Raw genomic sequence first — 11,500 nt, 5'->3', positions numbered from 1 at the left:
GACCTCTTACATTGAGAGGTACGGGTTGTTTCCAATATACCTTCGGCTCAAGAAAATGCATATCAAGCAGATCAAAAAAGAAATGACGCCTTGAAAGGCAGAGGTTATTTCCGATATACCTTCAACTCGAGAAAAAACATATCGAGCAGATCGAAAAAAAAATAACGCCTTGAGAGGCAGAGGTTGTTCCCGATATACCTTCCACTCAAGAAAAAACATATCAAGCAGATCGAAAAAGAAATAATGCCATGAGAGGTAGAGGTTGTTTCCGATATACCTTCTGCTCGAGGAAAACATATCAAATAGATCGAAAAAGAAATAACGCGCCTTGAGAGGTAGATGTTGTTTCCGATATACCTTCTGCTCGAGAAAAAATAAACCAAGCAAATCGAAAAAGAAATAACGTCATGAGACGTAGAGGCTGTTTCCGACATACCTTCTGCTCGAGAAAAAACATATCAAGCAAATCGAAAAAGAAATAACGCCTTGAGAGGTAGAGGTTGCTTTTGACATACCTTCAGCTCGAGAAAAAACATATCGAGCAGATCGAAAAAGAAATAACGCCACGAGAGGTAGAGATTGTTTCCGACATACCTTCGGCTCGAGAAAAAGCATATCGAAAAAGAAATAGCGCCTTGAGAGGCAGAGGTTGTTTCCAACATATCTTTAGCTTGAGAAAAAGCATATCAAGCATATCAAAAAAGAAATAACGGAAGCGAAGAAACTAAAAACTAAGTTGCTTGGACTTTTCAAAAATGTCATGGATGCAGGTCAATTCCTTCAAAAGTAGTACATTTCAGAGGATCCCATACGAGTACGACAACATTTTTGAAAAGTCGGAGCAACTTAGACTAAAAAAAATAGTCAGACAAAGAGGCATAAAATAGAGAACAACAATAAATACCAGACCAAATTCTTTTGCATTTCACTTATATAACATATTATTTACATGCCAAACTTCATAGAGATGAAATATTTCAATTACATTTTAGTGGACAATACTCAAAGAGGTATATAAACAAAAGATTTTTTGAATAAATAAGAACCAAAAAATAATTTTATTTAAAAAAAAAAAAAAAAAAGATGTGAACAAATAGCTCCATGCACCCTTCAGCAACTGCTTCCAGTTTCTACAGATTGGCTGAAGGAACACAACCATCTTCTAGCTTCGACGTTTGACGTTGATCGCCTAAAGGTCGATCGTGAACATCGAGTTAGATGTTCTCGTTCACCGGTTCTTGGAACTAAAGATGGACTCGTGTCTGGCGTTCCCATACAAAGACCTGGGCTGAATTTCAATGCCGGGAGCTTTTGGCAGCTTAACGAGCGGAAGGAAGAACCGAGAGGGGAGAGCCGGGTGCAATATAAGTCCGGCTTGCAGAAAGGCGTTTCTAACGTAGTTGGTTCTTGTCCGTCGGCTGTACAGGAACAAAAAGGCAACGATAGACTCGTTCTTCCTGCTTCTTTGATGATTGGGGTCGTGTGCGCCAGCTTAATGAATGAAACAATGCCGTGTCGGCATAAAGGGCAAGGAATCGAGCCTGGCGGGCCGTGGGCTACGGTTGATGTGCTACTGGTGGAACATAGGTACAACGCACAGCGCGTGCAGAACTCGTGAAAACAACCTGCAGAACATGGCAAGCATTAGGTACTGCATCAACCTATGTTGCTCGGACTCGTCAACGGATGCGTGTCGAATTCGCCAAAAATAGTGTATTTTTAAAGAATCCGACACGGGTGCGGCATCGAAAGTGAAGAATCCGCACAACTTAGGGTAAAACGCTAAAAATGAAAAAAAAGCTATATCATCATATAAGCTTCCATTCTGAAATATACGAGAAGATAAACTAATGGACAAATCTTAAAAAAACGATAAATCTAGATAGCACGAAAAAGATCAAGAGGAACAGTTAACGCAATCAATCATTCCGATGATATCAAGCAGTTCACATGTAGATTGCAGATTTAAACTAAGTTGCTCGGACTCTTCAAAAATGTCTTCGGGTGCATGTCGGATCCTCCAAAAATAGTGTATTTTGAAGGATCCGACATGTGTGCGGCAACATTTTTGGAGAGTCCGAGCAACTTAGGATTTAAGTATATGAAAATGGCATCAGAAAAAAGAACCTCCAGCGTTGAGCATATTATATATCACGATGCTGAAATTTCAAGAACTTCCGGAGTTCCAACGCAACGTGAAGGAACACTCTATCCAGCGAAGGAAAGTACTGTTGAATGAGAGAGCATCATTTCATAGCTTTAATTCTCGGAGTTACATGGCCACAACTGGTGAGTAGTTTAATTTCATTTACGCGTCAATTGGAAGTAAAAGAATAAAACAAAAAAGTACTATATTTGTAACAGATTTGATTCAAACAAATTATCAACTATTTCACGTTAAGCTTCTACGTATTATCAAGCAGTTTCAGAAAGACGCACCTTCTGCAGCAACAGTACACTTCCTTTCCAGACAAACGACACAAGGATCTAAACACGACGAGTGTGAATCAATCGTTCTCCATCCGCATTCTCTGCAGAAATGATAACTTATTTTCAGAATTCTCATCCCCGAGCCTTATCAGTATGTAACTTACAAACGGAATACCGAAAGAGAACGATATTCAATTAAAAGTAATAAGAAAATAGAAAACTGGAAATAATGATTTTTCACCATCTTATAAAGAAGATCAGATGCTGGTACGAGGCAAGTATATCAAATAAATCGACTCAATTATTAATGTTATCCGTGCCAAATTTTGGAAATGCGTCGTAATAAAGAGCCATTCAGATGTATACGGCTTGGAGCACGTTTGGATTTAGAAACTTATGGGGGTCAACATGTCCTAAATACTTCCATAAAGCCGAAGATGTGCATACCATAAATCTGTCGATGGTTGCACGTCAGATCATCCAAAAAATAGTTCATCTTTTGAGGATTTGACATAGGTGTGGCAACATTTTTGGAAAGTCCGAGCAACATAGGTTTGTGGTAAATCTGTCAAAACAATTTGATTTGTCTTCTTTATTCTACCTCGCACCACACCCCAACAAAACCCAAACAACAAAACAACATCATCATACCAATGTATTCCCACAAAGTTGTGGGGTCTGGGGAGGGTAAAGTGTACGTAGTCCATACCACTATCACAGATGAAGTAGAAAGGTTGTTTCCGACCGACAAAACCCAAAAGAATTTTAAAAACGTAGGCATACACAACAAATCTTCTGGACACCGATAGTCTGTTGACAACATATTTCCCTTTGAAAATAGTCTTCAGATTACCAATCGCCAATGAGTCAATTTTCAAGAATCTACTTCCTTACCATCACCAGCGCGTGAAAACCCATAAGACAATGCAGGAGTTCACCAAAGGCTCTACTCCTTGGTCAATTAAAACAACATCCAGTGAAAAATTTAGAGTAGAATTTGAGGTAAAGTGGCGGACAACAGCCCAAAGAGCAACATCATCGCACTTATGTTGTTAAAACATGTTTCACAAAGACAGCTTCTTCCTTAAACATAATGAGATACATAAAATTAAAAAAAAACGATAGCATCTAATTCCCTTGTACGCAAGGCGGGTGGTAGCACTGCAGCAATAGCATTGAATCGTAAATTGACAGACAAAGAAAATAACGGAGAATGGAAAATAAGATGAAATGAGTCATTATAATGTGAAATTGACGAATGAGCATCGCCGAGTCCAATCAATATTACTTAGCCCGACTTACCGAGCAATCTTCACTATACTCATAAGAGGGAGGCATAAGAATGATGAAGGAAGAGGACGTGGTTGCTTTTCTGGAAGAGCACTTAAAATATCCTCCAGCCCATCTCTATGCCATGATCGAGCAACCATCAACGGGGTCCACCTTAAAACATGTAAAAGAAAATATGCAAGTTAGAAGATTTATCTAAGGTGGCATGATAGAACTACTAGCAGATTGCTATACGAGAACTACGTTGAAAAAAATAAATTGAAAGACTGGTACATGATCTCACTAGTCTTTCCAAATTCTATTTTCTGCAGAACTACATAGTATGAAAACGATAACCAAATCCTCAAAGTTCAAAAAGATATAAAATGCAATAGGACTTTATTAATTGCTTAATGACAAGTCCATAGTAGCAAGACAGTAATGGACTCGCCAAAGTTGACATACGTCATAATTAGTGTCCTTCAGTTAAGGAAGAAAAGTAATTTATTATCTATTAGCATCTGGAGATTCATCATAATAACTGAGTATCCACTTCGTGCATGAAAAGAACGCGAAGGAATCCATTCCGTAAAAATCCTCCACATCACGGCCATAAACTGAACATAATATGCTTGAGAAACGTAGACAAACTTCTGCACTTCTCCAAACGAGAAAAGCAAGTGAGTAAGCATGCACTCTATCACTCGTGATCGTAAATAATGATTCTTCATACAGGAACATGCAACAAATGCGACTAAAGAGTCCAGAATGCAGAATAGTCCATTAAAATCAACATGGAGAGGAAGTATGTATAAGCTAAGTTGCTCAGACTCTAAAAATATTGCCGCGCCCATGTCGGATCCTTCAAAAATATACTATTTTTGGAGGATCCAACACGCATACGTAGACATTTTTGAAGAGTCGGAGCAACTTAGTGTATGAGTAAACAGAGTTTGCATTTGGGTACATTCCTAAGATGTTAGATCACTTAAAGATGTCATACCCATTCACATTTTCTGCACTGAGACTGGCACCTCTGGCAATTAAAAGCTGAAAATTGGGATACAAAACGACAACTTCAGAACTAACGCGAACTGTACCAGCAGAACCAAAAAGAGAAGCAAAAAGAAGAGGAACATACCTGACAACACTGAGCATTCCCGCCACATGCAGCATAATGAAGTGGAGTACTTCCTGCACCTGCAAGGTAAAAATTTTACCTTTCAGAGAGGGGGAGCAAAGAAGATGATATCAACTCTTTTGCGCCGAGGGTCTATCGAAAACTCTATCCTACAAAGGTAGGTACCTGCTGGCGGAATCACAAAATTGAAACCGTCAATGCATCCCACTAAGCCCAACGATCATTCATCCTCAGGTAAGGTGTGAACCTACCCTCCCCAGACTCCACTTGTGGGATTACACTAGTTATGTTGCTGTTTTGTTGTTGATTCATCGCATCACGCCTCTATATTGTAGGCGCCACATATCAAGGATGTTTCGAACTGTTGCTTAACAGAAGAGGAACCGAAACCTAATCTACCACCAAAAACAGAGTTTCAGGAGGTCTCAGTTCCTATTTGTTATCTTCCTCTTCTTACAAAAGTAGGATTCGTGTAAAAATTACTCCCTCCGTCCCATTTTTTGTTTCATCATTTCCTTTTTGGTCCGTCCCAAAAAGAATGTTATCTTTCCTTATTTGGTAACTATTTAATGGCATCATCCCCATTTTATCCTTACTAGGTCTCACTTAATAAGAAAAAGCAACTAAAAAGTAAATATTAAAGCTACTTTAAGAGGGGCAATTTTGTAAACTTCACAAAGTCATTACTTATTTCTTAAATTTCGTGCCTGGTCAAAAGGCGACACATAAAATGGGATGGACGGAGTATGATGGATTAGTTAACAACAAAAATAGCAAAACCTGTTCTTCAGTCCGTGTCCCGGGAAAATCATAGATAATTGCATTTTTTTTCTAATGTTTGCTCTTTTGCATCACATACGGTAGCTTGAGCTCAAGATTAGCATGACAACTATTATGAAGTGGCCGTAAAGAGTAATCATTGTTAATACACACACACACACACACACACATACGTACACCGGGTAACTCCGCCCACCAAGTAGGCAGATGAGAAGAAACGACTAGTGTTTTTTGACTCTGTTATGATTTGAACCCTAATCTCCAAGGTTAGCACCCACTTCATCGACCACCACGTCACACCCTTGTGTACAATAGATTCAGGTTATCTCATATCTACATCTTTTAATACATTGTTTTGAAAGATATTGAGTAACACGTGAATCTGATGAGCGCGATCTCTGTCTCTCTCTCTCTCCCTCTCAAATATAATAGACATTATCTTCCTTAAGTACAAAGTACATTACTCATAGTTTACACTATCTAAAGTGCCAAACGAAAAGCACAAAACTTGCAAAGAAATGTCAAAAAGGTAATTAGTGCACATCATGAAAACTCAGGACATGAACCTCCGTGCAACTTCCTTTTTGACATCCCAGAAACTCCACGAATTATTTACAAAGTTGTGGATATTATATTTTATCAGGTTGACAGAGTTTGCGTATGCTTTTGAAAATGGAAACATGATTTACCCTTCCGGTAAAAGACTGTAATGAATTAATGATTGCTTTCTCTAATACTGCTTTAAATGGATAAACATAGTCAGTGAGAAATTCATAGAGCCGACCCCACTTGTTGGGATTGCACATAGTTGTTTCTTGTTTCTAATTCTGCGTCTTATTTTATCTCAAAGCACACCGGAATATTCCAATATTTCGTTCTTCATCAGAGAATTGACGCTGCCACTACAAGTTATAATTATTTCAGATCTTCCAAAATGGAGACTGAAATCTGTAGCGTGATCAGTAAATGTGTGACATTTAAGGAATACTTTTAAAGAACCACGGAAACACATCAGAAACAATCATTCGATCCGAAAACACACAAGGAAATAAGGCGTTCCAGAGATCAACATGATATAAGAGTCACTAGTCAAAACTTGGAAAGTTGTATCACCTATCAAATCGATTGTAGTCCCGTCTTCCACAGTAACCTTGGTGACTGAAGCCCCCAAGTCCAAGAGTAGCTGCAGACTATCAACGTGACCATTCAGTGCTGCCATATGAAGGGCGGTGATGCCACCATCGGCAGGTTTATTGATCACCTCATGCAGGGCACTAGAGAAAGCACAAAGAACCTCACGTTAATACAGTTCGATAGAAGCATGAGATGGCCTAATATCAAATGCAAAAGCTTGAAAAAGAGATTTACAAGTCATCAAATTCTTGGATAGAGTCTTCGTTTCGTGATCTCTTTCTCATGACATTACAGAAATTTGGGATGCTAGGAATATAATCAGCAAGGATAAGCCGTATACATCGAGAATGTCCATTCAGAGCAGCTAAATGAAGTGCTGTACCTCCGTTGAGATAATCAGCCCTATGAAACTAAAAAACAATACAACTGTAAGTTTATGATCAACCGGTAATGTTGAAATTTCACAAGGAGAACGCAGTTTTAATACATCTATATAAAAGAATGAACATAACGCAATTATAAACTGTCATACATTGGCTCTGAAAAGAATGAGAGTCTGAACGACCTCCCAGTGACCATACTGACATGCTTGCATCAAAGCAGTCTGTTAATCATAAGAAAACAAATACTACGTGTAAGTTATAGAATTGTACTCGAGCGAGATAAAAGTAAAGCCAAAAACGGTAAGGAGAAAAAAACCTACCTGCCCCCTGTAGTTTCTGAGGTTGATGTCAACTCCAGACTCGAGCAAGAGAGTAACAATCTGATAGGATAAGCAAGACTCAAATGACTGATTTGCATACAAAATCCACTAAAAGTGCCGAGCTAAACAACAAACTCCGATTATACCTCGTGATGTCCTTGCGCGGCAGAGTAATGGAGCGGTGAATTTCGAACACCAAAAGTCGAATACCTCACTAAACGCGGATTATAATCCAGTAAAGCCTTAGCTTCCTGGATATCCCCATCTCTAGCAGCAGAAACTAACCGTTCGCCTGACGCAGAGCATCCAAATGAATTCCCCACAAGGCTCAAGAACCTCATAGTTTTCGGATATCGTTCTGGCATGATGTTTAGCAGAATATAAGGAACAAAATGATCCTTAAACTATCCTTCTTCTAACAAACTAATAAAAATCATTCCACAACTAAACCTTCCTAAACACATAATTACAAGTCAATAATGAAGAATCTCAAACTGATTATAAACAAATCCAAAGATAATCACCCCTCACAATATACAATTTTTTTTTATATATACAAATATATGAGATGTACAATCTTGATAGTGACAAATATCTAAATACTAATAAAGGAGAAAAGGACATTGTCAACTATAAGGTAAAAATGAAATATACCTGAGCTGGTCAAAACACCATAAAAATCAAATCTTTGATCACTTTTCACCAAATTATCCAACTATTTCAAGATTCTTGAATGCACCCCACCAAATTTTCCCAGAAAAATTAACAAGATATCTCCAAAATCTCAAATATTTTCCAGGAAAATTTACCAAGATAGAAACTTTCCACCAAGAAAACCCCAAATTCACAAAATATACCCAAAAAACAACCAAATGGGGTGATCAAGAACCTCAAATTCCTTAATGGGGTTCACCAAAAACACATTTGTTTTATCCTCAAGAACCAAAAAAAGAACCCCAAATTCACAAAATTCAAAAAAAAATAAAAAAATGGGATGATCAAGAACCTCAAAGAAATCCCAAATTCATCAAAAAAATCTTTTTTTTTTTAATTTTCAAGGAAATAAAAATCAAAATTAACAAATACCCAAGTCAAAATTTTCCCAAGACTCTCAAAATTTCCAAGAAATTTTGCAACAAAAACCAATTTGGGAAAGTTGAGAGCCTCAAGTTCCCAAATGAGGTTCTCAATAATATTTTTTAAAAAATTTTATTTATTGCACAAATACCAAGAAGGACAATGATCTGCCAAGAATCTCTCTTTTTTAAAAATTAAATTTAAATTAATTCCTTTTTTTTTTTTTTGGATAAATAAAAAAATTGTTTAACACCCAATGTGCTTAAATGTAGGTATATAGTTTACTCATATCATTGACTATTTAGTTGGTGGTGTAGTAAAAATAGATAAAATGGTCAAACATTTTATTTTATTTTGTTATTTATCTAAACACACCTCGATTAATACATGATATCAAATAATATTATTTAGTTGGTGGTGTAGTAAAAATAGATAAAATGGTCAAACATTTTATTTTATTTTGTTATTTATCTAAACACACCTCGATTAATACATGATATCAAATAATATTATGCGTGAATAATTAATTATTAAAAATATATTTAAAATATTATATTTTAGAGCTTTATAGTTGAACGTATACGTATTTCCTATCTAAACTATAATTAATTATTTAGCAAAACATGCACTCGAAATTAGTGAGTTAATTGTCGTGTGAATGAAATTTTATATGCAAATTAAGCTGTCACGAGCCTTTTGGTGATTGTACGTTTGATGGTGATTGTACGTTTGATCTCATCAGTTTCGAGATATGCTTGGTAATAATTCAGATAGAAAATGCAAACACCTAATAGTTCTGATATAAAATTCGTAAAAAAACGTTTACCTCATATACTAATAATGATAATAGTCATATATTAATCAGAGGTCTCTAATTCTAATTTTTAATGTGAAAGAACCTAAATTATAGCTAAGTATTTATCAAAACGCGCACTCAAAATTAGTGAGTTAATTGTCATGTGAATGAAATTTTATATCCAAATTAAGTTGTCACGAGCCTTTTTGGTGATCGTATACTTGATCTAGTCAGTTTCGAGGTACGTTTGATAAATTATTGGTGATAATTCAGATAAAAAAATACAAACACCTGATAGTTCAGATATAAAATCATAAAGATATTAATAGAAGTACGAACAATGATTATAGTCAGATATTAATCAAATGTTTAGAATTTGAATTTTTAGTATGAAAGAAAAGACTTACATCAAAATGCAAATGCAAGTTCTTTAAATAGTCTTTACGTTAATCTTATATAAGGTAAGTACGAATTAATTAATGTCTCAATACAAATATCCAACGATCTGATAAAAAAAAAATTAAAACAAAAAGACAGCTAACTATTTGTGCTGACCTTAAAAAAAAAAAAAAAAAAAAAAAGACATGCCTGCAACAAAGGTAAGTGCTTCATCATTGTTTTGTTTGGATTAATAATGTCACTCAATATTTTGTTAGTTATTTTGTCTTTTTCTTTTTGTCAAAATCATATACTATATTTTTTTATATCAATTTGTCACGATCCGATTTCTCAAATCGTGATGACGCCTACCTTATCCCCTATTAGACAAGTCAAGTCATAACTCGAAATAATACATAACGGGCTAATAGGTAGAAATCAGAAAAGATCGCGTATAATGATCGCAATAGTAATAAAAAGTAACAAATAGAAAGTAACCGTATCTCATATACTAAAACGAGGGAAGGAAAATTACCAAATACACAAAAGAATCCCTCCCAAGACCTGGTAAGGTCGGTACTAGAGCCACTACTAAAATATATCCAGAGTACTAGACAAAATCCCAAATATACCCAATATACACAAGCAATCTCAAGTACAAAAGATTAAACCAGAGTAGATAGAAAAGGATCAGCCTCGGACGACAGTAAGCTCACCCTGCTCCGAATCAGTACAGGAAGATAGAAATCACGTCAATATCGGTTGTTGATACTCACTTCTGCATCGGAGAACAAAATCATATACTATATTTTTTTTTTCTCCAGAGGAGAAATATGGGATTTACAGTTGGTGATTATATAATATTGTATTCGTATAGCTCCATCAATGTTCGCATCGTTAAATCTACAGCAACATACCTAGTATAGCCTCACGAAGTGGGATATGGAGAGGCAGTGGCGGAGTCAAAATTTTTATTAAGGGGTTCAAAATCGAAAAAATAGATACACAAACTTGTCGAAGGGGGTTCAACATCAATTGTATATACATAAAAAAATAATTTTAACCATTTATAAATAACATAATTTTTCGTCGAAGGAGGCTCGGGTGAACCCCCTAATCATAAGGTGGCTCCGCCCCTGTGGGGAAGAAAGAGTGTCGCAGATCCTACCTCTACCTTAGAGGTGAGTTACAGAGGTTGTTTTCGATCCCGACTCAAGACAAAAACAGTTTTAAAAAAACGTAACTGGAATACAAGAGAGAATATATAGATGGTAACAAAAACAATAGATAATAGCAGACGTTGCTATAATAAAATAATACTACAATCGAACTACACAAATTAATGGATATTAACATAACTCAAGGAACAAGAAACTACAAAACTAGTTAATAAGGACAATAAGATAAAGCATTCATGCAATATTAAACCTATTGTTATTTAATAAACAAATATTTCATAATTTTATGTAATGACTGATTTAATGTGATCGTATTTTTACTTTTTTTTTTTTCTCATTTTATTATCTTTACTAAAAAGACTTATTCATGCACACACATATATATATATATATATTGTGACGTTGAGGTAAATTTATATGAACATCGAATAATCCTACAAGATATCTTTCATAAATAAATTTACTATTTACATAAATCAAGGAACAAGAAACTATAAAACTAGCAAGGACAATAAAACAATGCACTCATGTCACATTAAACCTATTCTTATTTAATAAACAAATTTTTCATAATTTTATGTAATGACCGATTTAATGTAATGAGATTTTTGCTT

General features: G+C 35.7%; 1 protein-coding gene across 2 annotated transcripts; it reads right to left on the bottom strand.

Moving 5' to 3' along the window:
• Nucleotides 1–901: 901 nt before the first annotated feature.
• Nucleotides 902–8,777, bottom strand: LOC107854247 (probable E3 ubiquitin-protein ligase XBOS32). 2 transcript variants are annotated; one of them, XM_016699254.2, is made up of 11 exons: nt 8,112–8,777; nt 7,604–7,815; nt 7,458–7,517; nt 7,287–7,358; nt 6,989–7,164; nt 6,734–6,894; nt 4,841–4,899; nt 4,703–4,749; nt 3,733–3,873; nt 2,440–2,531; nt 902–1,625 (listed from the first exon to the last, which is right to left on the bottom strand). In XM_016699254.2, the coding sequence occupies exons 2-11, from the start codon at nt 7,796–7,798 to the stop codon at nt 1,111–1,113; spliced, it is 1,518 nt and encodes a 505-aa protein (XP_016554740.1). In that variant the 5' UTR covers nt 7,799–7,815; nt 8,112–8,777; the 3' UTR covers nt 902–1,110. The 2 variants fall into 2 exon arrangements, with proteins under 2 accessions (XP_016554740.1, XP_016554739.1); XM_016699253.2 differs by lacking the exon at nt 8,112–8,777 and having other exon boundaries at nt 7,604–8,027.
• Between the last annotated feature and the right edge of the window lie 2,723 nt (nt 8,778–11,500).

The sequence above is a fragment of the Capsicum annuum genome, chromosome 7, assembly GCF_002878395.1.
Source record: "Capsicum annuum cultivar UCD-10X-F1 chromosome 7, UCD10Xv1.1, whole genome shotgun sequence".
Classification (NCBI taxonomy): domain Eukaryota; kingdom Viridiplantae; phylum Streptophyta; class Magnoliopsida; order Solanales; family Solanaceae; genus Capsicum; species Capsicum annuum.
The sequence above is the reverse complement of the archived record's forward strand: the minus strand, read 5'-3'. Positions and strand labels throughout refer to the sequence as shown.